Source organism: Vollenhovia emeryi, unplaced genomic scaffold, assembly GCF_000949405.1.
Source record: "Vollenhovia emeryi isolate VEMERY1.0 unplaced genomic scaffold, V.emery_V1.0 DF939129.1, whole genome shotgun sequence".
Lineage (NCBI taxonomy): Eukaryota > Metazoa > Arthropoda > Insecta > Hymenoptera > Formicidae > Vollenhovia > Vollenhovia emeryi.
The window spans coordinates 2,092,086-2,118,634 of NW_011967237.1; the positions used below are offsets into that span (position 1 = coordinate 2,092,086).

Genomic DNA, 26,549 nt, shown 5'->3' on the forward strand with positions numbered 1-26,549 from the left:
GCACATCAACAGCCCGTACAACCATCGGATCGCTTTCCGCTTTCACGTTTTTCCCTCCACCTAATCCTTGCGGTACCGCTTCCGCTTCTCTATCCCATTGCGCGTTTGTCCTCGCTCGTGCGTTGGCGATAGCGTTTACCGCGTAATTAATTGATTAACGGCACTTTAGAGTCCAAGGATCGGCGAAAAGAGAGGAGAAATAAACGGACGCGGCGAGCCACTCGGATCAGAAATCGTCGACACCTCTCCGGCGTCTGAGGAATACTACGTCGAGTAGCCGTCCTCGAGTTTCGTACACATCGGGACGTCGGCTATTCGACTGTGCGAATCAGCTTCGATTCGCGCCTCTGCATCTTACGCGTTTCCCTTTCACCTTATCCTCATCCTCCTCCGTTCGCAGGGCGCGCGCGCTCGCCGTCTCTCTTCGTCCTCTCGCAAGAAGGTCCTCGGCGATCTCCCACCTTCTCCGGAACGCTGTTGCGCCGCGGTGCAGTTTCTCATTGTAGGCTACCGCCGCTCTTGTTCCACATTGCGAGCGGCGTAACTCCGCTTCGTGCCGCGCGTTACGTAAACGCCGGCCGAGGGAAATTAAAGGTATCCCTTTCCCCCCCTTCCCCCCCCCGTCTCCTTCGGAATGTCGCAAGTGCCACATTCCAATCTTTACGGAAATTAAGGGTCCTCGATACCGGTCGGCGTATCAGTCACGTTGATCTCGGGCATTTAGACGCGAGAAATTCGCAGGGAAAAGAACGGCCGAGATACGTCACCCTCGTGACGCCGGTACACACGGGCTGAAATGGTCTCGTAACGAACGGAGCGTGAGATATTCTCTTCCGACACAGAACCGCGGTGTCCCGGAAAGCAGGTGTAATCAGGGGGCATTGTTACAAAGAATTCCTGCGTATTTTGTCCACCTTTGTCATCCTTTCGCTTCGCTGCTCCGGCGAGTCCTTCGTCTCTTATCGTAACATCGCATTTCGCTCTCCGCGTCCTCAAGTGACATCAGTCCGTTTTGCGTAGTACGTTGGATTGTCGCGGGAAGCCGCTTCGTAATTTTGTGCCGGGGGTCCCTCAAGTAGCGATCGACAAGCTATCGATCAACACTTTTCCCGCCTCGTCCCGCTGTATTCTCTAACAATTGACCAAGTACTCTCTATCGTCCCGAAAATCTGCAAAGTAACACAGGTGGGTATTGCATCAGTTCAAGATTACGGGCGCGCGTATTAAGATGACATTGCCGTCTCGGACAAACAATAACATTATTTATATATACTCGATAATCTCACGAGCGATTAAATTGAAAAAGAAAACCGATAAATCTCAAAGCTGAAGTTCCTATTTCCTGAGGAGAATTCATTGAAGACCCGAGGGACCGAGACAAACTGTTAAAAATGTGGAAAAGCTAAACTAAAAAAAACTAAACTACTCCTTGGAAAATGCGAGGTGAAATAAATTTTTCCGCATTTTTACGAAATATCAGCCTGCGATAGGATTCTTCGCGTGTCTCCGCACGGGAAAAAATGCTGTTGAATTTAAAATAATAAAGTTGCTTGAATTGAACATTAACGTTACGGGCTGCCACGGACATAAATAATTCATTTGCTATGGATTTTACTTGTAAGCACCGAGCTAAATATCCAGATTATTGAGACAACTGACGTCTTTTATTCATTAATATACTGATGTTGTCAACGATTTTGTTTCAATTGCACCGACTTGTTGATACATCTTTTTTTTTCCGCGTGAGAAAAGTCGCACCAAGATCAACAGCCAGACGACGAAAATAGCGATGTTCTTCACGAGCATCGTCCTCGTGGCTTCCGCCCACTTAGTCGACGTCTCGATTAGTATGGGTATCAGCAGCATGATCGTCGACGTGCCCAAGGCGGAGAACAGGCCCAGCAAGGGTACCATTTGGGGCACGGCGATGGCCAGCAGCGCTGCGGACAGAAAGAAGGACAAGGACGAGTTACTTCCTGGCAATTACACTCAACATTCGTGCCATCGAGCGCTCGTAATCGCGAATACGCTTACTGGTGCCCATCACGCCGCCTAATCGGAGCGAGCTCTCGCACAGTCGCTGATGCAGCGTGCTCTTCGTGACGATTCTCGAGCGGATCATGGGCCACAGCACGCTGATCGGGACGTGGTACGCCAGGCCGAAGGTAAACAGGACCGACAAGGAAATGGCTATCTTGACTACCTGGGCCAGGCTGCGGAAGTACAGTGTGAAAACGATCGTTAAGTCAGATGGGCCGTGAATTGCGATTTTGGGACGTCTGCGGCCGATTCGAATCTAAGAACTTGTCGTGAGGCAATCTCGCGATTTCGAGATACGGCAATAGTACGCTCTCCTCTTTCTTCTTCCCTCTCATCGATTCACAACGCAATCATTCAATATCAATAGTGCGAGATCAATAGTGGGAGATTTAGATTAATGCTCAAGTAGAATTAAGATATCGCGGTATTTTCGCGCATTTAAAATTATGACGAAAGAATAGCCGCCGATTACACATTCAGAAATGTTGAAATTATTTTGTGAATTTCAAAGTGCTGCAGCACCGTCGGAGAAACGCGGTCATAACTTTATTCATTTACAATCGACAACGAGATGTATACGATCACGAGAGAAATTCCATAACAAAATTATAAAGTGTCTTAGTAAACACGTGTTAATTCGCGGAGAGAATTTTCTCTTAAAATTTATCCTGAAAATCATGTAATCGTAGAACGTCGCTGCGAAAATTACATCTTAGTAAGCATTTTATAGAATTAAAATAAAATGTTTTCAATTTAAAATGATCTATTCTTTGATATTTAATAAATACTTAAATTAAAGCAATGTACTAATAAGAATTCTTCAATGTCGCCAGCGATAATTAACAACGTCAGTATTTTCTTGACTATACCTGGCATTTTTAATAATACAGAAAATTTATTGCGAAAATGTAGTTTGTAATATATTTTTCGCAATAAGTTTTCTGTATCATTAAAAATGCCAGGTGTCAAGAAAATACTGACGTTGCTAAGGCGATGTATGTTTTAATTTGCTTATTATTTTTTAAATTTAAGTTAATAAGCTATTAGGAGCCACCTAATGAATAATTTTCTTGAGTAAAGTAATATTTTTTTGGATTAAGATATTTTTTTATCAGTGTAATAAAGTGTATACTGAGGATAATTACTAGTAAAATGTATGATAAAATTTCAATTTTATTAAGAGAAAATTCTCTCCGTGTAGTTGATACGTAATGTTACTCATTACGTACAGCTAAACGATCGAATTAATAACACGTGCGATATCAAGGTGTATCAATCGTGACACGAATTGCGACCGGACAATTCCTAGAATGCCGCAGCGATATATCGTACTTAACGACACATAAAATCGCCAGATCGCGATTGTCCAGACGCGATGACTACGATAATTCAACTGAGATTGTCCGTAAACTAGTTTCGAGTCCTTCGCGTTCACGCGGTGGTCAAACTGACCCTGATTTGCACGTTGCGTATTTCTTTGCTACGGTTCGCTGATTCGTTTCGCTTTTGTTAAATTTAAGTTATTCGAAGGACTCGCTCCGTGGATGCGTCGTCTATTCTAGGTGATTCTTACGACAAGTACAAAACGAATCGAGGATACTGAACGCGTGGGGAGCGGCGCGCGATCACGCAAATGTTAAGCACATCCTGTTCTGCGATCACCGATTACGCGATGTTAATTATACAGCTGTCATTTAAAACAGGCAGCCGACATATTTGCCGATTGTCTACGTTAATGCACAGTTTAATTGCCTTTGATAACGATTTATTTGCAATTCCTGCCAAATAACAAATTTTATTTGCGCAAGAAACTGATGTAATTTCTTCCAAGATTTCGTGTTTGCGAATGGCATGTAAAGCCAGCAGTTTTTCGATCTAAATATAATTAACTATGATTGATCGAAGGAGAAAGAGAAAGGGAGAGAAATATGCCTGAAATAGGGGTTCAACATTAAAGTATTAATTAAATACGGACAGAGGCGGTGGCGCGAGTATTTCGCAAGGCAGAAATTAATCCACCTACGTCTCCTCCATTGGTAGGTTCTTGATGACGGTGTCGCAGGCATCCGGATACTTGTTGTAGCCGAGAAAACCAAAAGCCAGATATATGACGATGTTAAACGACGTGCTGGCGACGATCAGGCGCGGCATATGACCGGGATGTCTCATCGTGTTCTCCAGCGGCAAGTACAGGGTCACGTTGTGCAAGGCGAACAGGAAAATGGCGCAGTACATGGGCACGGGTAGGACTTCCGTCAGCGCGTCGAGTCTATGGGGATCGGGAACGTCGTCCAGGAAGTAGTAAACCGCGATGCAGACCCCGAGGAACAGGAAGAAAGTGCCGATAACGGAGAACGGTGCCAGATACTTGAGGTTCGGCACGAAGCCCAGGGCGCAGGTGAAGGGAAAGAAGATGACGACGTAGACGCGCGGGTTCATCTCGAGGCCCGAGAAAAATTCTATCACCTGGAAATACCGCGAGGCGCGCGTTACGTAATGCCAATTTCCTATCCCTAAGAGCTGTCCGAGGCTGTATCGAAACGCGCGAAAACTTGATCGTGGAAAGTGCTCGTAATCGCACTTTTTCAAAGATACCGATTTCCCGCAACTTCGCCGCGCCGTATCTCTCTGTTTGCCCTTATATATAATCTCCGCTGTGTTTGCGACAATAGAATATGAAGCCACCGACGCGAGTGAGATAAAATTGCGGTCTAAGGTTGTAATAAGATGCTTCTCGAGCAATCTCTGGCCGATGTTTCCTTAATTCAAACACGGAGCTGTAATTTCCGGGTACAGGCCCGCGGTGGTAGCGGAGGACCTGAAACGGAGAGACGGCTGCGGTTTCGTCATCGGGGAATCGTTAAAATTCAGGCCGACCGTGACGGGGATGCCCGACGTAAAAGGATATTCATTCGTAAAAATCGCCGAGCGGACGTCACGAGTGCCGGCTTTATCGTCCCAACTTCCGGCACGGTGGCTGCCGCGGCGCTGTGTCGTACCTGCTGGAACGACGTGGCCACGTACAAGATGTATATCACGGCGGCCTGAAAGTGCACGAAGCAAATGATCACGTTGGTAGCTACGCCGAATAGCCTGGCGTACTTTCGAATCCTCTCCGGGCCCGCCTGGAAGGAGAACTGCGCCGTTTCGGCAAAATCCAGCATGGGCACGCGATTGCGCCTGCATAACGCCTGGGAGCATTGTACCTGCACACCAAAAAGAAAGAGAGACCCGCCTGCATTCGGATGCGCCTTGCGCGACCCGGACCTTCCTTTCCCTCTATGTTTAATGGCTTATCTCATCGGCGCGGCGCCGATCCGCAAACAATTGAGTCATCGCGGCGTAAGGGCGAGTCTTAAACTCTCGCTCTCTCTACTTTCGTTTCTCGCTAATTGTTATTCTTTTTTTTCGAAACGCTCTTTTCGTAATCCTCACGTACGATAATGCCGGCCGCGTGAATGCACAGTGCGCCGATGACGATGCCGCAGACGACGGACACCGCGTAGCCGGTCCTTCTGAAGGCGTGCGGCAGGAAGAGGATGCCGGTGCCGATCGCGCACTTCAGCAGATGCATGAACACCGCGAAATCTCTGTAACGGTTTTATCGCGAACAATGTGAGTGCGATAACCTTCCTGTTTGCTTATCGATATCTTGCTAACCGATTATAATAAATAAGATAATATTCAATCGTTAATCCTTATTAATTTCGCGACAAATTCAGAGAATTCACCGCGATAAACGCATTTCGCGCAATTTATAAAAACGTACGAATGTTGGATTAAAAATATTGAGTGGTGCGCGATTTAACGTATTGTGTTCTTAAAAAATTCTGGTAAAAATAAAAGTTTTAATCAGCGAACTTAATGAAAAATTTCGGTGGCGAGAGAAAACGACGTCGCGGTTCGGAGCAAACGAGCCGGTGAAAAATTTCCCATAACCAGTTTTTTGCGCTAGTCTTGTCACGTGCGGGCTTGGGCCGTTAGTATTTTGGGTCTCTAAAGGTTTACGTAAACACAAGTATCGATTCTTGTCTCGAGGCAATCGACTGAATAGCCAAGATAAAATCCGGGCAAGAAATGAATAGACTACGATATGATTTTGAAAGTTATCTTCCAATGACTTAAGAAGATTTGAAAGCATGTACTGAAAAAAATTTCTGGTTGAATATGGACGAATCAGATAATTCCTTTAGGATTTACCAGAATTCCTTTAGGATTTACCAGAATTTCTGTAGGATTACAGGAATTCTGGTAAATCCTAAAGGAATTATCTGATTCGTCCATATTCAACCAGAAATTTTTTTCAGTGTGTAAATTTAAGGCTAAAGAGATCTTGTTAATAACATGGAATTGGCTGATACCTTATCAATTTACGCATTTACCGAAAAAATTGCATCATAATTTATTCCGAGATCATTTTTCCCGATGCGTCAGTCGCGATTAGTGTCACTTTATCCTGCACCTCGCACATTTACTGACGATGCGATATGTACAGAAGAAATTATGATGCATGACGTATTCTTTCGTACTAGATCTTAAAATCTTTTTTCAATTTACTGTGAATTGCTAGTTTGCTTATTAGTTTAAGATTGTGCGTGATCGGCAAAGTGACGAAATAATTGCTAGAAAATGACAGTAATTTCTAATGATTCAATTACTGATATACATTCTAGTAATCATTTCGTTACTTTTTCGTAAGGGCGCGCGTGTCTCAGCAGGGCTTTTAATTAATGACGCACGGTTTTAAGCAACGAGCGTTCGAAAATTTTCCTCACGATGGCTTTTTGCAACAACTTTATCGCGTAAGTGAACCACTGCGATTTCCAGTGGTATACTTATAACAGCAAATCAGTGCCTACTCACTGTTTTCAGTGACAATCCACTGATTAATTTTTAGAGAGTAAGCTTGAGGTGTTAACATTTAGATCTTCGCCCAAGTGTCGATTTTTGTCTCGAAGCAATCGACTGAACAACCAAGATAAAACCCCGACAGGAAATGAATAGGCTATTCGTGAGAGTCGGGGGGAGAGATACCGCCGAAACGTACGAGGTCAGAGGTGCGGACGGGCGATCGGCGAAGGGATCGTACTCGCCCTCCTGGATCTGCCGTTCAGCCTCAACGTCTTCCGCGTTTCGCCTCCTCGAGATGCGGGGCCTGTCGTCATCGTCGCGATCGAGAGAATGTAGATACGCATCTCGTATTTAATGCCCAAGACATCTTACTTGTCGATCCTATCGCGCGTTGCCTGGAACTCCGCAAGGTCTACCGCCATCCCGGGAGCTCCTCGATAGCGCGAGGCATCCGGATCTCTCGCTCGGCGGATTCCGCGCGACGCACCCGTCGAATGATGACAGCCGATAAACTATCTATTAACCCGCTTGTTCAGTGGCATTAATGCCTCTACGCAAACCCGTTTAGCAGAGGCGGCATTTAATCCGGCGGGTGAGCATCCGCGCGCAACCTGATCGCCGAGGGAGACACAACGGTTTTCAAGCGCAGCAGCGGTTTCGCAATGCGACTCAAGTCAGACACGGACGGACAATTACCTCGTAACTTTTGACATTTACATCCGAGGAGTACGAAGTCGTCGCGAATTATCGATTTAAATCGCCCGTGTTCCGCGCGAAACACCGGCAAGGAGACCGAGATTCCCGAGCCTGTATTTAAAAGGGAACGGCGGGGTGTTTTTCTTTCTTGGATTTAGTAAGTTAACTTTTAATCACTCACCGCGCAGACTTCGGTCTTTTAACTATAAACGATCTTTTTTCAGCAATTGCGGTGGTACTCGGCAATTACGCGGTCTCCCGAAATAATGCGAGACATCCGTCGTGTGTTAACGACGGTATAATTCTTTGCCGTTTAACACGCTAGTGTGAGTGCGCTACTGTTTCATTGTGAAATATAACTGTGTACAATAACAACTTTACGCTCGAAGAAGCCATTTTTCGCGTAGATTGCATAATGAGTCTCTTGATCAGCCAAGGTGAACTTGAAATACTTATCGAGGAAAAGTACTAGCGTATAAATACATAATTGTAACGGTTTTTTTCTGACCTACGTCATTTTTTTGCATTGCATTAAAAAAAGGATTCCACAAACGCAAATCCGCTGCTACTCGAAGATAACAGAAACGGCCGAGCAATGTGTTTTCCGCGCAATTGTTTATCGGAATGCATTTTCTTTTAGCGAGAAATGCTGCGCTGCATAAATGAAGGAAATATGTTATTTGTCATTCGTATATTCGCACGACTGGAAAAATAAATCGTCCCGAGCTTCCATTGGCAATTCAATAAAATACGTGAGAGAACGGCACTTTTCTTTAAAGTAAAAATAATAAACTTCTTCAGCTCCTCTTTATCGGAAGTGACATTTACCTCGATCAACATATCCTTGATAAGTTAATGAAAGTGAGTCTTTGTCTCAAGTAAACTTTGATCACCAGTAAAACATAAATCTTCCATCTATCACGAATTTCTCATAAAAGTAGTGAGTAATATCGAAGTACGTATTATTAAAATCTAAAATCTTTATTTTATTTTATTATCTCGTGATACTGAAAGATTTTGACGATACTTCCATATCTCGATATTAATACGGCGGATAATTTGTTGATCACGTCGATAACGCGTGATTGCAAAGTGATCTCTTATAATATGACGAAATGTAATATACATTTTGCGTGCTGTTGAATATACCTTGCTTTACAAAAGCACGCGGTAATCTGTCAAAGTCGTACGGATCTGTACGAGGACCATTAGGTAATTGCATACCAGAAAATGGATATCTTCAAGTAATTTCGTTTTATTAATAGGATCACATTATCGCAGATTCGTTACGGATAATATTTATTTACATTAGAGCTAATTTATTTAAATAAATCGCGACGTCGTCTATGTACAAATATGTCGGTGTGTGTATTCGTAAAACAATAATTAATAATTCTATCCATGATAAGACATATCTAAACTAGATAAAATATAATACAGCGACAGCGTTTTAATATCCATCGGAGGATGCTGCACCTTCGCAGCCCGTTTACATTGCTCCTTCGCGATTTACGCTCGTTAATTAAATGTATAAAAATAATAGCCTCCAGTCGGCAGCGCGCGCGCTAATACGGGCACTAAGATCCACCGGCTGTACGAATAACAATAATATCTGAGCATTCTCGCTGGCATCACAAACCCCCATTGTACAAAAAGGAAAAAGACACGGAAAAAAAGAGCAAAATTCACCGAGTGCGCATCGGTTCCCCTGTTCGTTTCCGTCGCGCATAAAGACATTAGGCGCTAATAAAATAATAAGTAGAGTCCGTCAGTCCTGTGGCTTACACCTTAAACTATATGTTAATCACATGTTTCGCGGTTATTTATAGCTAGGATCACAGGCTCCGTCTGTGATTATTATTCAGTGTTCACAATTCGTCATTGTTAATTATAAATAATTAAATTGGTTGTTGAAATGAGGAACTGTGTAGTAACATAGTGCTCTTTCCGGAGTTGCGGCATCGTCAATTTACGCGTATCATTTGAGATGCAATTCCGGTGAATCTCGCCAACGAATTCGACGAGTCTCAATCTCCCTAATAACGAGTAAGAGTTAGCATCGCTCATTTTTATCACTCTCAGTTGATTTATACATGTTATACGACCGAAGAACGAATGAACGAATGAACAGCGAATACGAAATCAAATTAGTTATATATAAAAAAACATCCTTTCAACGTATCGCATTCTATTCGTTCTATTCGCATTCATTGTTCCTTCGTTGTTCATGCATTCGATGTATGTCCATCAACGTACTATTGCGTCCTGCGGGCGAACGCAATGATAAACATGATATGTGTTATTTTCGAGAAAGTGCAAGTGGAGAGCACTCAATACATTTCCGTATTCGATAAAAATTTTAGCATCTGTCTTGTCTTTTGGCTTTTCCAACAGTCACGAATTAATAGCACAATACTTTTCCGTATCAACAACTTCTACTAAACTCGGACGCAAATCCGCATTATTACAATACACGCAATAAATAAGAAAGCGATTAATCACAACATAGATTCAAATCGAAGATAAAAATGCTAAATGGAATACGAAATTGCAGCTGTGGAATGTGAAATATCGGCTCTGTTATCCTTTACTTCGAGCTAACAATCCGATCGGATCTTTCCACACACCTGACTCTGCTAACGACACTTTTGTCAAACCAAAAGCTTTTCGCTCAAGGATAAGAGAGATTACAAATATTCGCGAGAAATATAAAAAATAGCGGTATACAAGATAGATGTAGATATAAAATTTACAGAGTTGCAAAGTAATGTCACCGAACGTGGACCAAGTAATCGAAAGTTTGATTAACAAACTCATTCTTGATGTTGGTTAGGTAAACCAATTACCATTTACAATGTTTACATATTAAAAACAATACCAAACGTAACATCAAATATCGAAATAAATAAATATAATCGTTTGCCGTTGCATTTACTGATATGCGACTCGATAAAATATTCAAAAATGTTTCTTAATTGATAAGAATTATACATATACCTGTTGATAAGCTAGGTATATGTTTTACACATACGAGAAAATCCGAAGGAAGATAAAAATAACGCATATTCTTGCACTGACTCTCCTTAAAAGATTCGAAACAAATTTTTATTACATCTCGGTATGTGTGTGCTTTTCTTTTACTTGATAAATAAACGCGATATATTTATATAATTTAGAAATTTTTGTCCATACTCAAACATGATATATCTATAAATATGAAATTTGACCGTATTTCCATCTTTATATCGTCAATGAAGGTATCAACTTTCAACACTGTTTTGGACAATTGCTATTATCAGTTACATCATTTTTACTTTTGATTCGATAGCAAAATTGCCTGCTAAAAAATCTCCGTTGTGTTATAAAGGTGTATGAAATGCCTTTTAAATGCAACTCGAGGGAAGTACGTAGTAAGTCCTGCGGGGAAACGGTATTGTTACACTTGAGTTTAGAATCGTTGGATTTCATGTTCGCTTAGAATCGCCACGAGACGCGATTCTTAAACAAAGATAAATGAAAAGCATTCGATATTAAAAAGGCACAGAATAAGGGTCATTGAGAACGCGAGTGTCATTCCCCCAGCGCGTCGTATCTTCTAAACGAATATGTTTCTAGAATTCCGTTATTTATACATTCGCGTACGCATCGGTGACGCGACGCGAGTAAGGCCGCGTAGAAGCAGAACCAGTGGTACGGTGTGAAATAATGGAAAGAAGCAAGAGCAAGTAAATTCGCTCTACGCGACTCGCCACTTTCGCTAGCTTCGCGCTAACGTTTCGATCGGTTGCGCGTTTAATCCTCGCTCGAGATCGGATGACACTCGAGCGAGTCGCACTCGGCCAGAGCTTCGCCGCGTCTAAGAGGAAACTCGTCGGTTAGCAGGCTCTCGGGCACCGTAGCCGCCGAGTCGATGCTGTCGAAGTAGCGATGCGCCCAGGCGGAGCTCGTGCGGAAGCGCCTGGTAGGCGAGCCGATTATGAATTCTACTCGTGTGGAACCGGTGACGGACGATGTCTCTTGATTCAGGGAATCCGGATAGAGGGACGAGTCGCTGTGACGGAAACTGCTGTTGCTCGAACACCAGGAGCTCGGTGGTTCGGTGCAGCTCTGCAAGACACAAAATACGGGTTAGCCAATCGGACAAGTAAAGCGCGCGCCCTGCTGGTCTATTACAAGCGGGAAGATTCTTCTGCCGAGACTACACAGCATCGCTTTAAGACGTGCATCGTCTTGGAGATGTATCTCGAAGAGATGCGCGACAAAGAGATTAACTTTGTATTAATACCCAAGAATTTAGAACAGCCGGTTCGCGTCAGTTTTGCAGCGTAAAAGTTGACGAGAAAGAGAGAGAAAGAGAGAGAGAGAAAATTACATGTTAGGACGGTAACAATCTGTAAGAAACACTGCTGCTACTGGCTGTTTTAATGCTGAGGTATCAAGAACTGTCATCCCTCGTATTTATGTAACATGATATGTACGAGCGAAAGTAAAACTCTCATACGAAGCGAATTCACTACGTAACGATTTCAATTCAATCATAACAAGTGTAAACGTAAGAATCGTAGTAATTAAGTGAAAGAGAGCGTCTCGTGAATTTCTATTGGCGAACGGAACGTATTGTAAAATGTAAACGTCGCCTCGCGCGATATCGCTGGACATAAGATGGACAATGAACCGCAAGGCCAAGCGGATAAGCGTGTGGTCGACTCATTTTCTCACAAAAAAATCGCTGGTCGCAAATATGACTAGTAGACCGTGACTATGACGACTCTCTCGGGTTCTTGTGTTCCGCATACAAGCAGCGCTAGCAAAATAAGATCAAATCTCAGCAAACGAAAAGAGCGAACCAATTTTAACGTACAACATACATTTGAGAGAGCGGGGAGGAAGGTTTCGCTAGCGTTGAATGCTGATGATGATCGAAAAGATACGTGCTAAGTGAATGGTTCTTCCTCCTCCTCCTCCTCCTCTCTTCCTACTTCGTGAGAGTGAGAGATGTTTGAAAATATGTATGCTGGCGAGATGTACGGGGGTTGTGTCGAGGTAAATGCGACGAATCGAGCGTATGTATGGCTGTGTGCGCCCTTGCGGACGAAAGACAAATGTGAAAGTATCTAAACGTGGCTAGGATGTTTCTAGTTTTGTTCAGCGATCGGCCGTACTTCAGCGAAACATCGGCAACGGAAGCGCGCGCTTATCGCGATGAATGCATAGACTTTGATCAAACGATCGGCCGCGCATGCACGAATTAACGGGTTCTCGTAAATGAATCGCAAAAGAGAAGAAACAAGCGGCAAAATCCAACGTGCGAATAACCGTGTAGACCCCTTGTAAATGCGACTTTGAAATGATATAAAAGACTGTGTGTTTATTTCGCTGCGTTCTCTAAACACTACCGTGGATCGTTGAAATCCGCTTTTAAAGTATCTTAGAAATTAGAGAACTAAGGGTGCATTAAAATCTCGATTGCCAATCTAAATTTTATACGTGTAGAGTAAGCAGTCCCTCGTGAAAGAGAAAAACAATCTCGTTCGCCAGGTGGACGAGATGGAAGTAATCTCAGAAGTTGGAATTTGCGGTGGCAAACTAACACGAATGATTAATCTCTATTAGTTCTACAAAATTCGGATGAAACAAAAAAAACACGTTAGCATATCAAAACTACGTTACTCATTCCGAAAGCTCGAGAGAACTCTCACGTACTACATTTGCGGAGGTAAGCGTTCTTACTGGTACTCGCAATCTGGGAGGATTTGACTACGGGTACGTGCGCATGCCAAAATCCAAGTGAGAGCGTTCAAACCACAGTGTATACTCTACCGGTGTGGGCAGGGGGTGGGGGAGGGAAATAAGGGCGGATTGAAAAAGACAGAGGCTTACAGCTCACCACATCCAGGAAAGAAGCATCGAAGCAAATGATAATAAAAGAAGCATAACTTACGAGAAAAAACCGGCGGCACGCGAGAAGGGGCCACTTTCTTTCTTTATTGGACCGCCGTTGGGGACGGGCTCGAACGCACGCTCGCCTGCCCTCCAGATCAGACTGATTTCGGTACGGTGGACGGTCGGGCGGACAATTGGTGGTTTTAAAACAAGAATCAGTCGATTCGCTCGCTCGAGTCTCTGCATGTATCGTTAGAGATGGTATTTTTTTTTGCGTTTTTCAGGAACATTAACAGGCAAAGACGGCTCAGCGAGAACGGAAGTTCCGTTCCTGTATGATCGTACATCATTGGTACCGTATCGAAGTCCGCGGTGGAAACAGAGGAAGGAGTGGAATAGGACAGCGGACAGTAGTGAAGACGCCATGGGAAAAGTGGGAGAAAATGGCAATGTTATGAAAGTCCGGTGCCAACATTTGTCCGTATCGCTACAGGAGACCGTGTCAGATACATCCTCGATAAACGTACGTATTCTCAGTAACACCGGCTAAATACAGTCACTGTTACGGTTATTATGCACGGCAAAGATGTGACGGTAATGACAGTAACGGTGGTAGTTATAGGCGAGAGGTAGAGAAGTGAGACAGTTAGCAAGACAGTAATAGAACAATTCACCGTCAAGTGGAAGCGACGACGATAGAACGAGTAGCCGTTTAGTCCGTCTAGCCGATCTTAATTTAACGAGACCAAAGTCAGTGCGGGTCGAGATACGATCGGGAAATAAAAGGGATAGCGATTTTCTAATCTCGTTGCAAGGGATAAGAGAGTGGGACTTCGAAGGGAATGATGCTGAAGGCGGTGACTGTCTCTAAGAGAGAGAGGGAGAGCGACTACAGCCCGTCGTCCTGGGAGAGAGAAGGCTTGCCGAGAGCTCTCTACTATACCGGGCCGTTGGACAACGGTGACTTCAGCCAGCTGCTCCAAAAGAATTGCTTTACGGGTCGTACCTTGCCGTTCTCGGACACATCGGACGTCGCTGCGCGCGCCAGGCTGTGGGAACGGCGTGCGGGAGCGGGCGGTCGTCGAGGGGGAGCATTAGTCGGTCCCGTGGTGGGCGAGGACGTGCTCAGATTGTTGTTAGACTCCAGCGAGTCACGGGCGCGGGACAGCGAGGAGGATTTATTTAAGGAGTCTCGGCTGGAATTGTTACGCGGCAGGGACCGGTTGTTCAAGGATGACTCCCGGTTTATTTCCTTGCCGCCGCCGCCGCCGCCGCCGCCGCCGCCGCCGCCGCCACCGACGCTACTGTTGCTGCTTCCGTTACCACCGCTCCTGGACAGACTTCTATTGCCCAGCGAGTCCCGGCTGGAGTCGCGCGGTTTCGACAACGACTTGCCGCCGCCATGGCTGTCACGACTAGAATCACGCGGCGGTCTCGTTAGCGACTTGAGCGATTCCCTGCTGTCGTTCCTGCCGTGACTGGAAGGTCGCACAGGCGTCGTTGCAGTCACGCTCGCTGTAGGCGTCGTCGACGTTGTCTTGCCACTCACGTTGCCGGGTAAAGGTATACGACTAGGACGCCGCCGCGGCGACGGTTTGATCTCTACCGGCTGATGATGATCCCGCGCGGACTCCGTGCTGCTGCCGGGCTCGAGGCCGCTCTGCTCGCACCTGGGCTGTTCCAAGTCCGCCTCCGGCTCGGCCTCCGTCGGCGGTCGTTGCTGAAGACGCTCCAACACGCGCACCCGCGCCCTCGTGCCTTCCAGTTCGATATTTCGTTCCTCCAACTGAAAGGAACGCAAATCGTATTATATTATACTATAAGGATCGGCATGGTTCTTTTCACAGAGAGAATGTGAAAGAACGACACCTTTCTTTGGGACTCTCGAATAAACGCAATTCTTTTGATCGCGACTCACCTGGAAGCGCAAATCGTCGTTCTCCTCGCGCGCTTTGTCCAGTCGCTCCGAGAGAGTTTCGGTACTCTTTTTCACTTCATCTAGCCTTTTTTGTAGGACCTGCAAAGACGGTTATCGAGAGATTAACGGTCGCTGATCAACGGACGTTGATTTATTCTTAAATAGATGTGTTAGAATGGAAATCAGCCATCCTACCTGATTATGGACGGTAGTAGTAATTAGGTGCCGCTGAAGCTCGAGGGGCGAATGCTCGCGAAGAATGGCCGCAATCTTCTTCGAGTCTACGTCTTTCACGTGAGTCACCCTGGTGGGCGAGACTAGGATGGAATCGAGCGCTCCCAGCCTAGCTCGCCTTTCATTCACGTTCGCCTCAATATCGATGTCGACATTGCGCATCTCGTCATTGCGCCCGACCACGTCCAGCAGTACATTCTTCTCGATGGTCCTCGTGCGAAAGCGGCTCTTGTGAACCTTGCCTCCGGGACTACCGGTGACCGACGCGAATGCCGAGCTCTTGCTCTTGATACTAGTAACGTTGGCATTTTTCGGCGAAGAGATCACCGGCGCGATAGGTTGCAGTCTTTGAACGCCCGGTGCCAAGATCTCCGAGGCACTCTCGGTCAGTCCAGCCCGCAACCGATCCTCCAGACCAGTCTTGAGCGCCGATAGGGCGGCCAATTCCGTTTGCAGTTCCTGAGCTCGAGCGCGACTCGATATCGTTTCCGCTTCGAGCTCGGCCACCTTGTCCAGCAGCTGTTCCTTTTCCCGCCTGAGAGCTATCACTTGCGGGTCCCTGCTGTCCTGCTGTTCGGGATCGACACTCCCGTCGTCAAGAACGTTGCGGCCGATCGTCCTGTCGGCATTGCCAAGACCGGTGATTTTTGTCACAGCCTCGAGCACGTCCGTCGACACCAGCTCGTCCGTCGCCACGCTCTCCAGGCGACCCTGAAGGCACTCAACCTCCTCTCGCAGCCGGATCCCCTTGCGGTGGATCACGTCTAGCAGGTTCCAGAGCTCATCCTCCGCCTCGTCCAACGCGTTCGGCCGGGGGCTGCTCGCTCGCGGCGCGATCGCCGTCGAGGCGCTGTCCTTCGACGAGGTCTCCGTACTGAAACCGGAGTCCTGGACCGTCGCACTACAGTTGTTCTTGGTGCCGCCGCTGTGGGAGTTGCTGCGGCTTCTAGGCAACGAGGATGAGGATTCACCTCCACCCCCGCTGCCGCTTCCACCGCTGCCGCCGCCACCGCTACTTTCGCGCGTCACACGCCGCCTTATCTTGCCAGGCTCCCATTCGCTGATCCTTCGCGAGGACGGGCTCGACAGCGGCAGCGGGATGTGCGAGCTCTGGGTACAGGTGGACGACATCACGGACGCACCCGCGGACGCCGTCGCAGCCATCTTGTGCCGGAGGTTTGGGAACGTCTCGATGACGAGGTCCCGGAACTCGAGCAGGGCGCCGACCTCATTCTGCAATTCCTGCAGGGCCACCAGGGACTTGGCTTGCTCGCTGATGAGGTAGTGGAACGGACCGGGGCGCAAGGGCATGCAGTCCATGCCACCGACGCCGACGCCGCTGCCGCCGCCGCTGCCGACGCTGCCGACGCCGTTACTGGTACCGACGTTCACCACGACACCCTCCGTCGAGCCGCTGCCGCCGCTGCTACCGCTGCCGCACTGCTGCAACAACCAAGAAGAAATTCATTCATCTCGCAATCTCTTACAGTCTCTTACAGTTTAAACGAATGTACTACGACTATAGAGGCCTGTAAGGCCTACTTTACTATAATTTGCGGCTATAATAACGTTATATGCTGTACATGAAAAAAATCAGTCATCGATAATACGAAACATTTAAAGAATTAGAACACGATATTAGAATGCATATACGTGAGAACATGTAATGTACACAGTTGACAAATTTGTGTTAAACTTAATAGATATCATATGTCCCAAACGGTTCACACAAATTTCTCTGTTAATTTAACATAATATGGATATGTTAAATACTCGGTTAATATTTTAAAACAAAATGAATGCAAATTTTAAAATAATTTGAAATAAATGTTGTGTAAAATTAACAAATTTTTAATGACAAAATAAATTTTTTAAATGTAATTTCAACGTTTTACAGATGTAATAAGTCAAATGACGGTTCGAAATCACTCTCACTCATGTTATATAGTTAGATTAGATTATACAGATGGACATAGAATAAAATCAACCATTTATTCTGTAAATTTTAATAATTTTACATTTGAGGTCAATTAACACAAGAGCAATATGTTAAATTAACACATGAATGTGTTAAACATTTAACACGACAATTTTAACCGGCATTGTTTTTAACAAGAAAACGCAAATTTTCCAACTGTGTAGGTAAAATTATAGAAAGCAATTCTGCCTTAAATTTTGTACGGTTCTGATCATACAGTAGACCTCGTTGGCAAAAATAAAACCGAGAATATATTACGTATTATAACAATATTTGTAAACTCTAATATTAAAATTTTTACTATATTAATTTAAACTCGAATAAAATACAAATTCTTCGCTCGTTTTCTATGTAAAAAATATACTTTCTGTCTCTATTCTCTTGAATTAAAAAATTCCCTGGTAAATGTAAACTTGACAAAATTGATTTTCGCAGTATTAAGTGATAAATAGAAAATGTGTTAATAAAAACTGCAAAAATTTCTGATTTATTTCTGAGATCGCTCAGGCAATTAATTCAATCGCAAGTGCCAAACTTTCTTTTTATCACTGAAATCGACGACGAAACGACACTTTCTCAACATCCGATCGTTTTCTAGTACTACAAGTCTCGAAATGAAGCCCTATGCGTGACGGTGAAACCATCCACTTTTCTCCGCGAAAATAACATACTCGCTAATTCTAAGTGAAGCGCGCTAACTGTTATCCGCGTTAGTAATTCGCCAAGTTCTGGCACGTCTTCTCTGGTACACCGTCAATCTCGCATCGCCGTCGCGTCGTTCCTTTCGGACACACCCGCGCGCGAACGAAGCGTGACAGCAGAAATTGCGCCGATAATCGGCGTAATTTATCGCGTTGGAAAGTGCAATTTCTATCTCGTTCCCGCGAGAGACCGAGAGCGTCCTTCCATTATTCGAGGGATGTGTCCGATATCTCACGCTAGTGTGGCAAATGGGTACTACAAAGCTTTCACGATGTGCTTCTCACTAAATGAATGTCATTCGGAATGCACTGCATTGGATTGATTCCAACGTAAACGAAGAATCAATCGAAATCAATACAGGAACATTTTTAGAAATAATTTCGTTGATTGGATAGAAACATTGACACTTAAAAATGAGGTGCCAACCCAACTGTGGCACCAGCAAGCCTTACCGTGTACACTACAAGAATTTTCATTATCATGAGTGTGTACACAAAATATTGTATGATATAATTAAATAACATAATTTGACGCCAGTACATAATTAACCAATGTAGAAAAATTGCTAAACGACGCAATTGGCAAGTTGTATCGTTTAGCAATTTTTCTACATTGGATAATTAAATTAATTGATATTTTCACGAGTAGTGTCATAAGAATTGAATAGCGCAATTTTACTTTATGTTATTATCTAGCTGTTCATATTAAAAATTTTATTTTTTACAAGCGTTTAAAAAAATTTCGATAACACCGCTAGTCAGTCACCTGTAACCACCAGGGTGGCGCTAAAAAGTCCAATCACCATGATCCAAGTAACAATCCTTTGCGATTCTACTTCGAATTCGACATGGGATATTGGACTCGACATAACATGTGCACTATAAAAAGGTATGTAAAATTACATACATAATAAGTGATTACACTATAAATAACGGAAATATATAAATTTAAGTACTTTTATAAAAAATTGTAAAATTTACACAATTAAAAGCAAGTAGTTTACTTATTATATAAGGTAATAATTTTAACAAATTAATAAAATTCGTATGGTTCAAATGTGACAAATTTCAAGGAATAAAGGACTAACAATAAGAGCCGTGACAGAGTGTTAGTGTCTAAATATTTATTCTAAATATTTTATTCTAAATGTAATAATTTTACCTACAAAGTGTAAATTTACTGACGCATGTAAATGTACACCTTTAATAGATAGTCCCAATATTATCCACTATAATAACTGTAATTTTACATGTAATTTTTTTACAATGTGGCCTGTTGTTTAATTCTTTAAGCATTTGAACCTGCGCGCGATTATATTTGGCAGGTTATATTTTTGGCGCGTCCCCAGATATTTTTCCAAATAATAAAAATTCTTTCGATTCGCACGAGTCTGATTGGATTGAACAACAAAATACGAGATCTTTGCTCGTTTGCGAGAGATAATTTGGAAGGGTTTAATTATGCGTGCCGTGGATTTTCAAGGAGTTATGGGGATGTTACGCGTGAGGCCACGACTTTGCATTTCCAGACGATCCAATCTACGTTCCGAATTGTCTGCAGTCTTATTGTCGTGCGCAGCAAACCTTAATTATCCTTCGGAGAAACACTTTACGGCTTAAGATTACCAGATTACTGCAAATTTCTGAAGCGTGAAGATTCGGATAATTCGCATACATCACAAAGATCCCTGGCGTTCGCATAAGCGAACGCATAAACGGATAATCAGATATACGTCTGCTGTATTATAAAACGGTACTCGAGCTTTTAGAACCCTCCGTACCGTGATTATCGTTTCCCGATGCATTTCCGGCAATGAAAATCGGGTTATTGAGGCCTAATATCCGTTCGTTTCTCTCGCGATACGAAGCCGCTTCCGGACGGACACCGCGTTTCATCCGCGGCCGAAAGTGTACCAGGATATTTCTGGGAGCGATAATTATCGATTATGCTAACGAGGCGTGCAACGTCATGCAATGTCGTTCCTACTTTCACTGGCACGTATCCCGCCGGTGATAATGAGAAATTCGTACGACCGAGCGCAGCCGATGTTCGCCGCGGATCGCAAAACGACCCCCGGCCGGTGATAAAGGTCCGCTTCTCCTCGCCGTACAATTCGGATTTAGGCCTCGGCGTTTTTCTTCTTCCTAATTATCGATACGCACACTTTCACCGGTTGTACACCCGACAAAGGAGAATGCGGCCGTTACGTTAACGACAATTGCATTAAATGCACGCGCGCGAATCAGATGCATTCCTTAACGTGCAGGTTCGATCGCCAGCCAGTGTTGACGACTGAAACCGCGCATTTTCCCTTGTAAAACGGACACTTAACGCGTCCTGTGCAGTCGAAAGCGAGGTACGAAAGCGAGCACCGAAACGGATGTGCGTCCGCATACATAATCAGTTTATAATCGCATTATCCGGGAAAAGCTAATTGCAAGTGACACTGTTACTTTTCTCCCTGTGAATTGATCTGGAAAATAGGGTGACATTTCTCGTTTCGTGCGCGCCTATATCTCTACGTGATTACAATATCCGGTAACAGGATATCAATCAGTGTCACAATAATAACCAAATAAACGTCACTGCACTAGCATATAATGGCATCTAATAAGTAGGTAATAAATTATAATGTGGTAAATAATAATAATAATGCGTAATATTAAGATATACTCGAGAAACATACTGGAATTATGATAAGTAATTGCATCAAGTACCGAGACTACGCAGTTGAAAAATTTGTGTTAAAATTAACAGATATCATATGTTCCAAAAGGGCCACACTTTCTATGTTAATTTAACATAATACGGATATGTTAAATGATCACGCAAAATCAATGCAAATCTCAATAATTTGAAATAAATTTTGTGTAAAATTAACAAATTTTTAATGATAAAATGAAGTTTTAAAAATGTAATTTTTACATTTTACAGATGTAATAATGTCAAATGACGATTCGAAATCACTCTCACTTATGATACATAGAATAAAAAATCAACCTTTTATTCTGTAAATCTTAACAGATAAATCTTGTTACTAATAATATAGAACATGTGTATTGTGTAAGATTAAAAAATAAGTATACATTGTTGTTTTCACATTTCTTTTCAGTATTTTAATAATTTTACATTTGAGAGAGAGGAGAGAGAGAGAGAGAGAGAGAGAGAGAGGTCAATTAACACAAGAGCAATATATTAAATTAACACACGAATCTGTTAAACATTTAACACAAAAATTTTAACCGGCATTTTTCTTCACAAGAAAACACAAATTTTCCAACTGTGTATAATTAGAGGTTGCAAGAAAAATTTTAAGTCTATATACACAATTAGTTATTATAGAGATTATATAATTAATTGCAAGTTAAATAGTTGAGTCACAATAATTTTCCTAAACGTCAGACATAATTGCCCTAAATTGGCGGTTGAAATTATTAAATTCTTACGGAATATGTTGCCGAGTACATGTAAGTAATGTCTCGCGCAATACCGTGCACATTGCTGAGAAAGAAAGTGGAAACCCCCCACGTGGCGGACATGCGTTTCACGCCCGTTATTTTATCTCCGTACAATTTGTACCACACGATGCCGAAGATGCCGATGCCGATGCCGATGCCGGTTATGCGTGATACGCGCTACCGTCACATCGCCGCAACGCAAGTGTACGATGCGTGACGCGTCTGATTAGTCAAGCGGCAAGGCGGCAGGAAAGTGCGAGAGAAAACGGGGCTTTTGTGTCAAAGTCTTTCTCGAGATATTTCTTCGTCGAGCGATAAACGTCGGAGACGAGGAGCGGATGTGATACTCAATTTTTAACACATCGGTTTACAAACTAAAGCCAACGGCGCACGATACTAGTTTTTCCTACTGGATTGCTCACGAGAGTCAACTAGGTTGCAGAGTTTTAGATCGGGAGACTTAAGGCTAAAGCCAACGGCACACGATACCATTTTTCCTACTGGATTGCTTCCGAGAGCCAATCGGGATGCAGAGTTTTCGATCAGGTGACTCAAAGCCGAATCCTGATTGACTCTCGTAAGTTATCCGGTAAGAAAAATGGTATCGTATGCCGTTGGCTCAAGAATTCATAAAGGGACCAAGTTCTAGCATCGTGGACACAGGCCTTAATAAGATCTGTGCGCGTCGTCACATACATCAGTTTTCGGGAAGAAATTGGAGAACGATCAGTGAAAGCCGCGCGAAGAGCTCGTCTTATCTCAATTCAGCATTACAAAGAATTGCACTTTCTCATTTATGATTCTGTGTTTCTAGAATCGGCATTTTAAAAGACTTTCAGTGCTAATTGCCGAGTACCCATTAATGTTCGCGCTAGGAATGTTTCTATTCATTACTTACACAATCAGCTTATCTGTATGGTCACCTCCATGTAATGTTTAAGTTTGCAACGTGTGTCGCAACGTGTTACTGGAAGCATAATGCGTCCCAAGCGAGGAAACGGATCCCACCTTTGTCCACGAACGGATGATTCACGCCGAGCTCGACAGACGGTATCGTACCTTGGAACAGGACATCGTTTGCCACCGACATCTTTAAGCGTATTCACCTTCATGTTCATTCGAGGAGAGATCTCTCGAAGCCGCGTAGATAAATATTCATTTTTTTTTAACAATTCTTGCAATTACACGTCTGGTAAAGATATCTGTTCGGACTCCTCGAATCACGACATAGCAATCGTATTCAAACAAGTCCAATTACTTTATTCGACGAGTCAAGGACTCGACGTGAATTACCTTCGAGTACCTCTCGCCGCGCAAAAAGGTTATGATACAGTCGATAAATCATTTCAGTAACAATCAAACACGGTGCCTGCAATTTGCACAACAACTTGTAAGTAAAAATTCAACCGACATCTTAATCACGATGTACTCAACGCCGAACAATTCACGATTAACGTAACGTTCGGGGCGAACTCCTTTCCTAAATCAGTTTTCGAATTAGGGATTGAAGCGCAAAGTGACTAACAAGATTTTAACACTTTAATTCATAAACGGTAAAATAGACTTTATAATTTTAATTGTAAAGCATTTCTTTCGAAAAACAAAATTTTAAACTGGTGCAACAAATGAGGACTTTCCTTCTTTTTTTGCATAAGAATTTTGTACTTGATTCAATTAAGTAATTCTTAATGTTTCATGCAGTAATTAATTCCCTCTCTTTCTTTATACTATACATAATTGTGTTATCGGTCAGTAGCGGGTTGTTGAATGTTTCGACCTCGGACGTAGGAATACCTGGACGAAGCATAGCGCCGCGGGGGTGGTCCACAAAGGGTGAGGGGAATGAAATGTCTATTGTAACAGACATGAGGTACCAAGATGGCGACACTCGATTGTGTCACGGAATGTAATCTATTTTCACGCCCTGAAAAAATAAAGCTCTCTCACTTGGAAAAAATGCAAAAAGAAGTTTATATATATATACAGGGTGTTTGTAATACTCGCCTCACCTCTTATTTACGGATGGAGCGGATTAGGCCGAGTCGAAAAGTCCTCTACCATTTTGCAGTTTTCGCGATAGTTAACGAGTTATTAATTATTAAAACTCGCTGTCTTAGCCCGGCCTACCGCCCAATTCAAGCACGTGGCGAGATGCGGCCATCCCGATATCGGCGTTTGTTAGGCGCGCGGAGAATTGACACGCGGCAAGGGCTACGTGCAATAAACAACTATTAATTCGGAATAATGCGGATAACCAAATTTGCTATACATAATAGCATAAACATTCGTAAATGCATATCGAATAAACATTCATATGTACATATCCAATAATCATAACTTATATTTAACAATAATTATAACATAAAATTTATCGAAACTTAATACCTGGAATGGGAAAATAGATTTACTGCAATGGTCTTAGTTCACGCCGTATAATGCCTCACGATGTGACAATAGACACTAAATATCCGGCACCAAGATGGCCGCGACGATAGATTCCCCTCACCTTTCAGAGCCAATTTCCCGCGTCCATAAGGGTACTTTACGCTTCGTCCAGATATTTCCTACGGCCACGGTTTCGACAGATCAATTCTCTCCTTCGGCTCGAAGGCTGTTCGCGGGCACGGCCTCCGCACTTTCCGCGACACTCACCCACACACGTTTTCGCCATTGTTCCTTCTTAAACGTGCCGCTCCTTTTAAACGCTTCTCGTTAGACGCGGCTACTCCAGGACGAGAACGTCACGACAGCGGATCTTTATGCGAGGTCGCGACACAATGCAATGTTTAAAGGAGCAACGCGACTTCCTCGACCAACATCCTCGTGCCTATAAGAGACCACACTGATCGAGATATCGGATCGATTTGTAAGGATTTATGAGCAATTCGTAGATGACGAGCATGTCCCACCACGATCGGGACGATCTCTCGGTAAGACGAAGTATTACCGTCATCAAGCAATTTGTTCCGTTCATGGTTTTCGTCGAGAGACTAATGCACATCATCCCGTGTAAAAAAATACCCACCCCGTAATAGCCCCGGCATCTGATTGTGAGTCTATTCTCCGAAGCATTTAATTATTAACAAAAAATCTTCCAGATAAGAGAATAAAAATTAAGGAAACCTATGACAAAAGACGAATGTTTATGTATAATGAATATAAATTTCAACGGTACAAATTAGGTAGAAAATAATAAAGTATTTTTTTCTTTTTGAAGACTCTATTAATTGTATTGATATTCTAAAATTCTGATGCTAAGTAAAGTCGAATAGTTGAAAGACTCACTTGTCGTCTATGTAATTATTTTCCATAAATTGCCACAAAAAAAAGCTCGTCCTTGATATCGATAAACGATGGTAAAATTAATTTGCATATCGTTATTCTCGGGCTGTGAGTTAAGAGGTAATGGCTAAAGGGGTGAAATTGTTTATGGGATTGTTTAAGACGAGCAAAGCAATATTATCATTAGCGCGAATAATTTATTCGATGCGTAAATCTACGTCGATGGGCCAAACTTTTACAAATCAGTGTTACGGAAACGAAAAAGAGAAAAAGAGAGAGGCGCAGGAGGTTCGCCTGCACGCCCGAGGGTTTCGCGTGATTTATGACACGTCGATGCTAATCTCAAGGCCTCCTCTTTACCCTGAAAAACAATGCTTCCGATAATTCCGATAGGTTAAGGGCCTCCATCGATCTGTCGAATCGACGCTTATTGCAAATTTATTACAGCCTCGACGATTTTCCCCCGATACATTTTCAAGCCTGTGATGTCAAACTTACTTTTGATACATAAGCCCGAGTTAATCGATTCTGAACTCCAATTCAAAATTTGCACGCACATATTCAATTGATGACGATGCATTTTCATTAATTACCATTCAAGCAGCGAGCCCGAGTGGAAATTTTGGTACTATTGTGACACTTTTAAGGATAATGTACACCTACTTAGCTGATCTATACACCTACATAGACCAGCAATAACCTACTGTGATGACATTATATTTTTTACTCCTCCCTTGAATGTTAAATTCTAAAAATTTACTTTAGCTCCTACTTAAAAGGACCTACTTTAATGCTAAATTGGCAAAAGTAGAAATTTCCAACTCTATCAGTTTTTAAGTAGGAGTAAATCTTGTACTTGCAGTTCGACCACTTTTACTGTCTTAGGTCCTACTGTATAATAGAATTAAAGGTTCAACATAGGGCCAAAATTTCGACTCGGGAATAGCACAATATTTCGTTCTATACAAAATCTTTTTGTAGCGGAACAAAAGATACGAAGATCCTCAAAGCTACTTCTTTCTCTACAAGTTAAAACTAATTGATTCTGTATGCAATTTATTGAAACACGTTCACATAAACCATCTATCATAATCAAGCGCCAGAGAAATTATAACGAACGGAAAGGAATGAAAATCTTGTTCGTGAGCTCGTGATTCATAAGGCTTATATCGCGGCCTTTCTTTCCAGCCCACGGGATAGGACCTCGGGCGGATCCTAGCGGGCACGTCCGCGTGCAACGTGGGGCCCCCGCACGCGGTAATCATCTGTATAATAATGGCTCGGTCGTTGCACGCGCGTGTCACTCTTATAAGGAGCGAGCTGATGCCTACGCGTTCGATGCTACTTTTTTTTCTCTATTCGTGTCTATCGCCCGTGCTTCTACGAGGAAGAGCACAGAACGGAAGGGAGTGAAACGTGATGCAGGCCGAGAGAGAGAGAGAGAGAGAGAGAGAGAGAGAGAGAGAGAGAGAGAGAGAGAGAGAGAGAGAGAGAGAGGAGGAGGAGG

The 26,549-nt window shown here is 43.4% G+C and overlaps 2 protein-coding genes across 2 annotated transcripts; both read right to left on the bottom strand.

Annotated features, from left to right (window-relative positions):
- Positions 1 to 827: 827 nt before the first annotated feature.
- LOC105568464 (proton-coupled amino acid transporter 1-like) lies at positions 828 to 6,176 on the bottom strand. Its single transcript, XM_012024162.1, has 6 exons — positions 5,480 to 6,176; positions 5,040 to 5,246; positions 4,064 to 4,506; positions 2,035 to 2,213; positions 1,759 to 1,940; positions 828 to 1,169 (listed from the first exon to the last, which is right to left on the bottom strand). The coding sequence occupies exons 1-6, from the start codon at positions 5,612 to 5,614 to the stop codon at positions 1,098 to 1,100; spliced, it is 1,218 nt and encodes a 405-aa protein (XP_011879552.1). The 5' UTR covers positions 5,615 to 6,176; the 3' UTR covers positions 828 to 1,097.
- A 2,371-nt stretch (positions 6,177 to 8,547) lies between these two features.
- LOC105568465 lies at positions 8,548 to 17,080 on the bottom strand (the record flags this gene model as incomplete). The annotated part of the gene is made up of 4 exons (XM_012024164.1): positions 8,548 to 11,694; positions 14,477 to 15,256; positions 15,389 to 15,487; positions 15,584 to 17,080. Coding segments are annotated over 4 exons (2,691 nt in total), but the record flags the coding sequence as incomplete, so codon positions are not given.
- Positions 17,081 to 26,549: the final 9,469 nt, after the last annotated feature.